We start from the raw sequence: 12,982 nt of genomic DNA, 5'->3' as shown, positions 1-12,982 counted from the left end.
GTTCTGAGACTGGCTTTATTTGTTTTTCTATTCCTGTACAATTTTATTAAAACTAGTAATTAAAAAACAACTGCAAAAAGTTCTCCCTAGACAATAAAAAAAAATCATATCTTCAGAAAAGCATTTGTGGAATGTTTTCAGAGGTAAGTTAATTACTTTTTTCCAGCGTTTTGCATCCCTGTTCTGCCAATAGGAGATAGGCAGGAGTACAGTAAAGGGTTAAAGAAGCAGAAAGGAAGGAGAACATGAAAACAGAACAATAAATAGTGTTTCTTTGAAGCAGCAGTATCTCTGCTGTTTGTTTTCTCTGTGGTTTGTTGTTTTCTGGTGGTGAAGACCTTTGTCACAGAGACGGTCCTTATGAAGGGAGAGGTCGTTGTGATGCTACGCTCTACGGCTGCGTTGCAAATGGATCCATCCTCTAAGTACTGCAGAGCCCAAAGACCCAGGGCTGTGGTCAATAGTACCTAGTACCAGTGCACTACCTAGGGAAAAGGGTGCCATGTGGGACAGAGACTACTTGTTGATAAACCGCCTGTTTCAAGAGGTGCCAGATAAAACATTCTTGACAGGACCACTCTACTGAACACTTCACTTAATAACAGGCTGCCCTAATATATCTGCTACCCTAATGTATCTTCTACCCTAATATATATCTGGTAGACTAATATATATCTGGTAGACTAATATATATCTGGTAGACTAATATATATCTTCTACCCTAATGTATCTGCTACCCTAATATATATCTGGTAGACTAATATATATCTGGTAGACTAATATATATCTGGTAGACTAATATATATCTTCTACCCTAATGTATCTGCTACCCTAATATATATCTGGTAGACTAATATATATCTGCTACCCTAATATATATCTGGTAGACTAATATATATCTGGTAGACTAATATATATCTGGTACCCTAATAAATATCTGGTACCCTAATATATATCTGGTAGACTAATATATATCTGCTACCCTAATATATATCTGGTACCCTAATATATATCTGGTAGACTAATATATATCTGGTACCCTAATATATATCTGGTAGACTAATATATATCTGGTAGACTAATATATATCTTCTACCCTAATATATATCTGGTAGACTAATATATATCTGGTAGACTAATATATATCTGGTAGACTAATATATATCTTCTACCCTAATATATATCTGGTAGACTAATATATATCTGGTAGACTAATATATATCTTCTACCCTAATATATATCTGGTAGACTAATATATATCTGGTAGACTAATATATATCTTCTACCCTAATGTATCTGCTACCCTAATATATATCTGGTAGACTAATATATATCTGCTACCCTAATATATATCTGGTAGACTAATATATATCTGGTAGACTAATATATATCTGGTACCCTAATAAATATCTGGTACCCTAATATATATCTGGTAGACTAATATATATCTGCTACCCTAATATATATCTGGTACCCTAATATATATCTGGTAGACTAATATATATCTGGTACCCTAATATATATCTGGTAGACTAATATATATCTGGTAGACTAATATATATCTTCTACCCTAATATATATCTGGTAGACTAATATATATCTGCTACCCTAATATATATCTGGTAGACTAATATATATCTGGTAGACTAATATATATCTGCTACCCTAATATATATCTGGTAGACTAATATATATCTGGTAGACTAATATATATCTGCTACCCTAATATATATCTGGTAGACTAATATATATCTGGTACCCTAATAAATATCTGGTACCCTAATATATATCTGGTAGACTAATATATATCTGGTACCCTAATATATATCTGGTAGACTAATATATATCTGGTAGACTAATATATATCTGGTAGACTAATATATATCTGCTACCCTAATATATATCTGGTAGACTAATATATATCTAGTAGACTAATATATATCTGGTAGACTAATATATATCTGGTACCCTAATATATATCTGGTAGACTAATATATATCTGCTACCCTAATATATATCTGGTAGACTAATATATATCTGGTAGACTAATATATATCTGGTAGACTAATATATATCTGGTACCCTAATATATATCTGGTAGACTAATATATATCTGGTAGACTAATGTATATCTGGTACCCTAATATATATCTGGTAGACTAATATATATCTGGTAGACTAATATATATCTTCTACCCTAATATATATCTGGTAGACTAATGTATATCTGGTAGACTAATATATATCTGGTAGAATAATGTACAGTTGAAGTCGGAAGTTTACATACACTTAGGTTGGAGTCATTAAAACTCGTTTTTCAACCACTCCACAAATTTCTTGTTAACAAACTATAGTTTTGGCAAGTCGGTTAGGACATCTACTTTGCATGACACAAGTCATTTTTCCAACATTTGTTTACAGACAGATTATTTTACTTATAATTCTCTGTATCACAATTCCAGTGGGTCAGACGTTTACATACACCAAGTTGACTGTGCCTTTATACAGCTTGGAAAATTCCAGAAAATTATGTCATGGCTTTAGAAGCTTCTGATAGGCTAATTGACATAATTTGAGTCAATTGGAAGTGTACCTGTGGATATATTTCAAGGCCTACTTTCAAACTCAGTGCCTCTTTGCTTGACATCATGGGAAAATCAAAAGAAATCAGCCAAGACCTCAGGAAAAGAAGTGTAGACCTCCACAAGTCTGGTACATCCTTGGGAGCAATTTTCAAACGCCTGAAGGTACCACATTCATCTGTACAAACAATAGTACGCAAGTATAAACACCATGGGACCACGCAGACGTCATACCGCTCAGGAAGGAGACGCGTTCTGTCTCCTAGAGATGAGTGTACTTTGGTGTGAAAAGTGCAAATCAATCCCAGAACAACAGCAAAGGACCTTGTGAAGATGCTGGAGGAAACAGGTACAAAAGTATCTATATCCACAGTAAAATGAGTCCTATATCAACATAACCTGAAAGGCCGCTCAGCAAGGAAGAAGCCACTGCTCCAAAACCGCCATAAAAAAGCCAGATCGTACTTTTTGGAGAAATGTCCTCTGGTCTGATGAAACAAAAATAGAACCATTTGGCCATAATGACCATAGTTATGTTTGGAGGAGAAAGTGGGAGACTTGCAAGCCGAAGAACACCATCCCAACCGTGAAGCAGGGGGGTGGCAGCATCATGTTGTGGGGGTGCTTTGCTGCAGGAGGGACTGGTGCACTTCACAAAATAGATGGCATCATGAGGGAGGAAATTTATTGGGATATATTGAAGCAACATCTCAAGACATCAGTCAGGAAGTTAAAGCTTGGTTGCAAATGGGTCTTCCAAATGGACAATGACCCCACGCATACTTCCAAAGTTGTGGCAAAATGGCTTAAGGACAACAAAGTCAAGGTATTAGAGTGGCCATCACATAGCCTTGACCTCAATCCTATAGAAAATGTGTGGGCAGAACTGAAAAAGCGTGTGCGAGCAAGGAGGCCTACAAACCTGACCCAGTTACACCAGCTCTGTCAGGAAGGATGGGCCAAAATTCACCCAACTTATTGTGGGAAGCTCGTGGAAGGCTACCCGAAACATTTGACCCAAGTTAAACAATTAAAAGGCAATGCTACCAAAATACTAATTGAGTGTATGTAAACTTCTGACCCACTGGGAATGTGATGAAAGAAATAAAAGCTGAAATAAATCATTCTCTCTACTATTATTCTGACATTTTACGTTCTTAAAATAAAGTGGTGATCCTAACTGACCTAAGACGGAATATTTACTAAGATTAAATGTCAGGAATTGTGAAAAACTGAGTTTAAATGTATTTGGCTAAGGTGTATGTTAACTTCCAACTTCAACTGTATATCTGGCAGATTAATTTATATCTGGTACCCTAATATACACTACCGTTCAAAAGTTTTGGGTCACTTAGAAATTTCCTTGTTTTTGAAAGAAAAGCACATTTTTTGTTCATTAAAAATAACATCAAATTGATCAGAAATACAGTGTAGACATTGTTAATGGTGTAAATGACTATTGTTGCTGGAAACGGCTGATTTTTAATGGAATATCTACATAGGCGTACACCAGTGTCAACATCAACAGTGAAGAGCCTTGTAGGCAGCGTTGCTCTGTCCAGTGTCTGTTCTTTTGCGCATCTTAATCTTTTCTTTTTATTGGCCAGGTTGAGATATGGCTTTTTCTTTCCAACTCTGCCTAGAAGGCCAGCATCCCGGAGTCACCTCTTCACGTTGAGAGTGGTGTTTTGCGGGTGCTATTTAATGAAGCTGCCAGTTGAGGACTTGTGAGGCGTCTGTTTCTTAAACTAGACACTCTAATGTACTTGTCCTCTTGCTCAGTTGTGCACCGTGGCCTCCCACTCCTCTTTCTATTCTGGTTAGAGCCAGGTTGCTCTGTTCTGTGAAGGGAGTAGTACACAGCGTTGTACGAGATCTTCCGTTTCTTGGAAATTTCTCGCATGGAATAGCCTTCATTTCTCAGAACAAGAATAGACTGACGAGTTTCAGAAGAAAGTTCTTTGTTTCTGACCATTTTGTGCCTGTAATCGATTTCTAAGTGACCCCAAACTTTTGAACGGTAGTGTGTATCTGGTAGACTGATATATATCTGGTAGACTGCTATATATCTGGTACACTAATATATATATCTGGTAGCTCATTGGTTAATTATTATGATAGGTATACCAGAGCTCTGTCATCTCTCCAGTCCTCACTTCACTCCTCCTCCTCCCTGTGTGTGTGTGTGTGTGTGTGTGTGTGTGTGTGTGTGTGTGTGTGTGTGTGTGTGTGTGTGTGTGTGTGTGTGTGTGTGTGTGTGTGTGTGTGTGTTAGAGCCAGTTTGCTCTGTTCTGTGAAGGGAGTAGTACACAGCGTTGTACGAGATCTTCCGTTTCTTGGAAATTTCTCGCATGGAATAGCCTTCATTTCTCAGAACAAGAATAGACTGACGAGTTTCAGAAGAAAGTTCTTTGTTTCTGACCATTTTGTGCCTGTAATCGATTTCTAAGTGACCCCAAACTTTTGAACGGTAGTGTGTATCTGGTAGACTGATATATATCTGGTAGACTGATATATATCTGGTACACTAATATATATATCTGGTAGCTCATTGGTTAATTATTATGATAGGTATACCAGAGCTCTGTCATCTCTCCAGTCCTCACTTCACTCCTCCTCCTCCGTGTGTGTGTGTGTGTGTGTGTGTGTGTGTGTGTGTGTGTGTGTGTGTGTGTGTGTGTGTGTGTGTGTGTGTGTGTGTGTGCGCGTATGTGTGTGTTTCCCTGTTATGTATTTGTGAGTACCTGGCCATCTGAGACGGGAAAAGTTTTGGACGCCTTCACCCAGGCTCTCTGCCCAACCCTGATAAGTGTGTGTGTGTGTGTGTGGAGAGAGGGTCACACATGAAATGGTCTCCCTCCTGCCCTTTCATCTCCTCCAGCCCAGTGCTCAGCCCTGGCAGGACACCCCCGAGTGTGTGTGTGTGTGTGTGTGGACGTGAGGACAAGGCCAGCACTGTGATTACCAGACCTTACAAGTGGAGCTGGAAGAGAGAGATGGAGTTGTACAGAGAGGAAGGTATAGAGAGACAGAGTGAGATTAACACCGTAGAGAAAGAGGGAAGAAATGGAGAGGGAAGGAAAGACGGAAGGGTAAAGAGGAGAAAATGAAGAGATTGAGAAGTGAGCTGAAGGAAAGAGAGACTCAGATTAGCAGCAGTACTGAGAGAGAGAGAGACATGGGTAGAGAGGCCAAACGACATCAGAACATAAGCTGTTGTGGAAAGAGAGGATCCCCTCACCAACAGCCAGTGAAATAGCAGGGTGCCAAATTCAAAACAACAAAAATCTCATAATTCAAATTTCTCAAACATATAAGTATTATACACCATTTTAAAGATAAACTTCTTGTTAATCCAACCACAGTGTCCGATTTCAAAAAGGCTTTACGGTGAAAGCATACCATTAGATTATGTTAGGACAGCGCCTAGACAAGAAAAACAACACAGCCATTTTCCAAGCAAGGAGAGGCGTCACAAAACCCAGAAATACGGCTAAAATGAATCACTAACCTTTGATGATCTTCATCAGATGACACTCCCAGGACTCAATGTTACACAACACATGTATGTTTTGTTCGATAAAGTTCATATTTATATCCAAAAACGCAATTTTACATTGGCACGTAATGTTCAGAAATGTTTTGCCTCCAAAACTTCCAGTGAATGAGCTCATCAATTTACAGAAATACACATCATAAATTTTGATTAAAGATACGAGTGTTTTACATTGGATTAAAGATAAACTTCTCCTTAATGCAACCGCTTTGTCAGATTTCAAAACAGCTTTACGGCGAAAGCACATTGTTCAATATTCTGAGTACAGCGCTCAGCCATCAAAGCAAGCTATACAGTTACCCGCCAAGTTGTGGAGTCAACAAAAGTCAGAAACAGCATTATAAATCTTCACATTGCTGATCTTCGGCGGAATGCACTCAAAAGACTCCCAGTTCCACAAGAAATGTTCGTTTTGTTTGATAAAGTCCATATTTATGTCCAAATACCTCCGTTTTGTTCACATGTTTACTTCAGTTTAGCTCACTAATCAAAATGCACAATGCGTGGGCGCAAAAGCTAGACGAAAAGCAAAAAAGTTCCATTACAGTTCGTAGAAACATGTCAAACGATGTATATAATCAATATTTAGGATATTTTTGTCATAAATCTTCAATAATATTCCAACCGGACAATAGCGTATTGAATACAGAAGAAAAAGAAAGAACGGCGCGCTTCACGTGACCGCGCGAGAGTGCACTAATGTCTTTCAGGAAGCCTGTTGTTTTGAGAGCTCTTATTCGATTCCCTGTCACATTACAAGCCTGAAACAATTTCTAAAGACTGTTGACATCTGCTGGAAGCATTAGGAAGTGCAATTTGACCCCACAGACACAGCATTTTAGAAAGGCAATCACTTAAAAACTACAACCTTTAAAATCTCCCACTTCCGGGTTGGATTTTCCTCAGGTTTTTGCCTGCTATATGAGTTCTGTTATACTCACAGACATTATTTTAACAGTTTTGGAAACTTTAGAGTGTTTTCTATCCAAATCTACACATTATATGCATATCATAGGTTCTGGGCCTGAGTAACAGGCAGTTTACTTTGGGCACCTCATTCATCCAAATTTCCAAATACTGCCCCCTAGCCCGAAGAAGATAATGTGTACAGCTGTGCCCATCCTGTGCTGTGTTGGCCTGACTGGAGAGGGTCTCAGCCAGACCAGGTGTGTGTCTTCATCGTCCATCAGGGATCTCTGTCTTTCTCTCTCCTCCACCTCCATCTCTCTCCCTATCCATCTCTCTCTCTCCCCCCTGTCTCTCTTTCTCTCCTCCACCTCCATCTCTCTCCCCATCCATCTCTCTCGCTCTCTCCCCTCTGTCTCTTTCTCTCTCCTCCACCTCCATCTCTCTCCCCATCCATCTCTCTCTCTCCCCCGTCTCTTTCTCTCTCCTCCACCTACATCTCTCTCCCAATCCATCTCTCTCTCCCCCTCTCTTTCTCTCTCCCCCCTCCACCACTCCCTCCTCCATCTCTGCCCCTCCACCTCCCCCCTCATCACTCTCCCCCCTCCATCTCTCTCTCTCTAGTCTGATAGTCCTATTCCACTATGTATGTATACTCAGTGTCACGCACCTCTCTTCCCAAACAGCTTATTCAATCCAGGTCACTATCTCTCTCACATATATATATGTATATATCTTTACTGTGTGTGTGTGTGTGTGTGTGTGTGTGTGTGTGTGTGTGTGTGTGTGTGTGTGTGTGTGTGTGGTGGATCTGTTATCTACTAGTGTGCTCAGGCAGAAATCAGAGATATGACTGAAATGCAAACCAAACCATCTCTGTTACACACTGTTGTCCCTTACTCTCCTGCTGACTGAGTTACCCCCACTTCCTGTGTGTGTGTTTGCAATACGTTTCAATACCGAGAGCTATATTCTGCATGTATCTGTGGGTGTGTGTGTGCGAGCGTGCGTGCGCACTTGTCCGTGTTTACCATATGTGTATATATAGTGCCTTCAGAAAGTATTCATACCCCTTCACTTATACCACATTTTGTTGTTACAGCCCGAATTCAAAGTGGATTAAATGTTTTTTTCCTCAACCATCTACACACAATACCCCATAATGACAAAGTGAAAACATGTTTTTAGAAATGTTTGCAAATGTATTGAAAATGAAATACAGAAATATCGAATTTACATAAGTATTCACACCCCTAAGTCAATACATGTTAGAATCACCCAGTGATTACAGCTGTGAGTCTTTCTGGGTAAGTTTCTAAGAGCTTTCTACACCTGGATTGTACAATATTTACACATTATTCTTTTTTAAATTCTTCTAGCTCTGTCAAGTTGGTTGTTGATCATTGCTAGACAGCCATTTTCAAGTCTTGCCATAGATTTTCAAGCAGATTTAATTCAAAACTGTAACTAGGGGCCTCCCAAGTGGCGCAGCGGTCTGAGGCACTGCATCTCACCGGTCTGAGGCACTGCATCTCACCGGTCTGAGGCACTGCATCTCAGCGGTCTGAGGCACTGCATCTCAGCGGTCTGAGGCACTGCATCTCAGCGGTCTGAGGCACTGCATCTCAGCGGTCTGAGGCACTGCATCTCACCGGTCTGAGGCACTGCATCTCAGCGGTCTGAGGCACTGCATCTCACCGGTCTGAGGCACTGCATCTCACCGGTCTGAGGCACTGCATCTCACCGGTCTGAGGCACTGCATCTCACCGGTCTGAGGCACAGCATCTCAGCGGTCTGAGGCACAGCATCTCACCGGTCTGAGGCACTGCATCTCAGCGGTCTGAGGCACTGCATCTCACCGGTCTGAGGCACTGCATCTCAGCGGTCTGAGGCACTGCATCTCAGCGGTCTGAGGCACTGCATCTCACCGGTCTGAGGCACTGCATCTCACCGGTCTGAGGCACTGCATCTCAGCGGTCTGAGGCACTGCATCTCAGCGGTCTAAGGCACTGCATTGCGATCCCAGGCTGTATCACAACCGGCCGTGATCGGGAGTCCCATAGGGCAGCGCACAATTGGCCCAGCGTCATCCTGGTTAGGGCAGGGTTTGGTCCAGCGTCGTCCTGGTTAGGGCAGGGTTTGGCCCAGCGTCGTCCTGGTTAGGGCAGGGTTTGGCCCAGCGTCGTCCTGGTTAGGGGAGGGTTTGGCCCAGCGTCGTCCTGGTTAGGGCAGGGTTTGGCCCAGCGTCGTCCTGGTTAGGGCAGGGTTTGGCCCAGCGTCGTCCTGGTAAGGGGAGGGTTTGGCCCAGCGTCGTCCTGGTTAGGGGAGGGTTTGGCCCAGCGTCGTGCTGGTTAGGGGAGGGTTTGGCCCAGCGTCGTGCTGGTTAGGGGAGGGTTTGGTCCAGCGTCGTCCTGGTTAGGGGAGGGTTTGGTCCAGCGTCGTCCTGGTTAGGGGAGGGTTTGGTCCAGCGTCGTCCTGGTTAGGGGAGGGTTTGGTCCAGCGTCGTCCTGGTTAGGGGAGGGTTTGGCCCAGCGTCGTCCTGGTTAGGGGAGGGTTTGGTCCAGCGTCGTCCTGGTTAGGGGAGGGTTTGGTCCAGCGTCGTCCTGGTTAGGGCAGGGTTTGGTCCAGCTCGTCCTGGTTAGGGGAGGGTTTGGTCCAGCGTCGTCCTGGTTAGGGGAGGGTTTGGCCCAGCGTCGTCCTGGTTAGGGGAGGGTTTGGTCCAGCGTCGTCCTGGTTAGTGGAGGGTTTGGTCCAGCGTCGTCCTGGTTAGGGGAGGGTTTGGTCCAGCGTCGTCCTGGTTAGGGGAGGGTTTGGTCCAGCGTCGTCTTGGTTAGGGGAGGGTTTGGCCCAGCGTCGTCCTGGTTAGGGGAGGGTTTGGTCCAGCGTCGTCCTGGTTAGGGGAGGGTTTGGTCCAGCGTCGTCCTGGTTAGGGCAGGGTTTGGTCCAGCGTCGTCCTGGTTAGGGGAGGGTTTGGCCCAGCGTCGTCCTGGTTAGTGGAGGGTTTGGTCCAGCGTCGTCCTAGTTAGGGGAGGGTTTGGTCCAGCGTCGTCCTGGTTAGGGGGGTTTGGTCCAGCGTCGTCCTGGTTAGGGGAGGGTTTGGTACAGCGTCGTCCTGGTTAGGGGAGGGTTTGGTCCAGCGTCGTCCTGGTTAGGGGAGGGTTTGGTCCAGCGTCGTCCTGGTTAGGGGAGGGTTTGGCCCAGCGTCGTCCTGGTTAGGGGAGGGTTTGGCCCAGCGTCGTCCTGGTTAGGGGAGGGTTTGGTCCAGCGTCGTCCTGGTTAGGGGAAGGTTTGGCCCAGCGTCGTCCTGGTTAGGGGAGGGTTTGGTCCAGCGTCGTCCTGGTTAGGGGAGGGTTTGGTCCAGCGTCGTCCTGGTTAGGGGAGCGTTTGGTCCAGCATCGCCCTGGTTAGGGCAGGGTTTGGTCCAGCGTCGTCCTGGTTAGGGGAGGGTTACTTGGCTCATCACGCTCTAGCGACTCCTTGTGTCGGGCCGGGCGCCAACAGGCTGACCTCGGTCATCAGGTGAACTGTATTTCCTCCGACACATTGGTGCGACTGGCTTCCGGAGTGAGCAGGCGGGTCTTAAAGAAGTGCGGTTAGTCGGGTCGTGTTTCGGAGGACGCATGACTCAACCTTCACGTCCCGAGCCCGTTGGGGAGTTGCAGAGATGAGACAAGATCAAAATTGGGGGGAAAATGTATATATATTTTTTTTTATGTATTGTAACTTGGCCACTCGGGAATATTTAATGTCGTCTTGGTAAGCAACTCCAGTGTAGATTCGGCCTTGTGTTTTATGTTATTGTCCTGCTGAAAGGTGAATTTGTCTCCCAGTGTTTGTTGGAAAGCAGACTGAACCAGGTTTTCTTCTAGGATTTACCCTGTGCTTAGCTCTATTCCATTTATTTTATCCTAAAAAACTCCCTAGTCCTTGCCGATGACAAGCATACCCATAACATGATGCAGCCACCACAATGCTTGAAAATATGAAGAGTGGTACTTAGTGATGTGTTGGTTTTGCCCCATTCAGGACATAAAGTACATTTCTTTTATACATTTTTTGATGTTTTACTTTAGTTCCTTGTTGCAAACAGGATCCATGTGTTGGAATATTTGTATTCTGTACAGGCTTCCTTCTTTTCACTCTGTTATTTAGGTTAGTATTGTGGACTAACTGCAATGTTGTTGATCCATCCTCAGTTTTCTCATATCACAGCCATTAAACTCTAACCGTGTTAAAGTCACTATTGACCTCATGGTGAAATCCTCTCTTTCTCTGTCTGTCTGTCTGTCTGTCTGTCTGTCTGTCTGTCTGTCTGTCTGTCTGTCTCCAGGTGTGAACAGTAAACACGTGGACTTGAAGCTAAAGATGATGGAGGTACGACCTGGAGGACCCAACTCTTCCTCCTCTCCTTCATCCTCCTCTTCCTCTCCCTCCTTCTCCTCATCCACCTCTCCACTCAGCCCCACAGAGGTATGGACACGTACACGTACACATACACACACACACACACACACACACACACACACACACACACACACACACACACACACACACACACATACACACACACACACACACAGAGGTCTATTTAACCAGTTTATCCAACACCACATATCTGATGGTCTCTCCTGATCATCTGGATGTGTGTAAAACCCTCACACACACTCAACTAAACGGGCTTCTCTCTATTTCCCTTATTTCTTCACTCCATCCTGTTAATTATGAAATGTTAATTATTAAATGGTAAAACTAGCTCAACATAAAGCATGTTAATAACCAGACACATTAGACTGTTGTCCAATGAGACCTTCAGTCTTCCTTCCCTCCGTCTTCCTTCATCCCTCCATCTTTACAAAAGGAGGATAAACTGTTCCCCCTCTCCCTGGAGGATCAGGCTTCCCAGAAGGCCTCGGGGCGGGCGGAATGGGCCGCTGGAGCATTTCACACACACAGCCGATCTCTCTCTCTCTCGTGCTCTCTCTCTCTTTCCATCTCTCTCTCGTGCTCTCTCTCTCTCTCTCCGTCTCTTTCTCTCTCTCTCCGCGTCTCGCTCTCTCTCTCTCCCCATCTCGCTCGCTCTCTCTCCCCGTCTCTCTCTCTCTCTCTCTCTCCGTCTCTCTCTCTCTCTCCCCCGTCTCTCTCTCTCTCCCCGTCTCTCTCTCTCTCCCCCGTCTCTCTCTCTCTCTCCCCGTCTCTCTCTCTCTCCCCGGTCTCTCTCTCTCTCTCTCTCTCTCTCTCTCGCTCTCTCTCTCTCTCTCTCTCTCTCTCTCTCTCTCTCATTAGTGATTGTGTTATGCGCAGCATCGGTGGTTGACGATAACGCCCCGCCATGCTCAGCAGACCGTAACATTAGTCACACATCATCTCACCACACAAACACACACACCATCTCACACCATGACACACATTGACCAAAATGCCTAAATCACCTCAGCTGCAGCTCTCTGCAACGATGATGACTGATAACACATAAAGAGGGGGGGTATCTGCTGGTCCCAGGACTGAGAGAGGGGGGTATCTGCTGGTCCCAGGACTGAGAGGGGGGGGAGGGGGGGTATCTGCTGGTCCCAGGACTGAGAGGGGGGGGTGTATCTGCTGGTCCCAGGACTGAGAGGGGGGGGGTGGTATCTGCTGGTCACAGGACTGAGGGGGGTGGTGTATCTGCTGGTCCCAGGACTTAGAGGGGGGGGTATCTGCTGGTCCCAGGACTGAGAGGGGGCCAGGAGGGCAGGTGTTTGGGGAGTGTCCTTGGGGAGTTTTAGTACTGGGGGACGCTGGTGTTTATTTAACCAGGGGGTTTGTTGTCTTTAGACATTAACACGAGGAGTATTAGGGGATATCTGTGTGTGTGTGTGTGTGTGTGTGTGTGTGTGTGTGTGTGTGTGTGTGTGTGTGTGTGTGTGTGTGTGTGTGTGTGTGTGTGTGTGTGTGTGTGTGT

The 12,982-nt window shown here is 44.6% G+C and overlaps 1 protein-coding gene across 1 annotated transcript in view; it reads left to right on the top strand.

Moving 5' to 3' along the window:
• The window catches only part of LOC106577322 (EH domain-binding protein 1-like), a 429,232-nt gene that overhangs the window by 329,312 nt on the left and 86,938 nt on the right, over window positions 1–12,982 (top strand). The window contains exon 16 of the mRNA XM_045701776.1: window positions 11,375–11,514. Within this exon, the coding sequence (XP_045557732.1) occupies window positions 11,375–11,514 (140 nt within the window). The remainder of the gene's footprint in view (window positions 1–11,374; window positions 11,515–12,982) is intronic.

The sequence above is a fragment of the Salmo salar genome, chromosome ssa18 (assembly GCF_905237065.1).
Source record: "Salmo salar chromosome ssa18, Ssal_v3.1, whole genome shotgun sequence".
Lineage (NCBI taxonomy): Eukaryota > Metazoa > Chordata > Actinopteri > Salmoniformes > Salmonidae > Salmo > Salmo salar.
The sequence above is the reverse complement of the archived record's forward strand: the minus strand, read 5'-3'. Positions and strand labels throughout refer to the sequence as shown.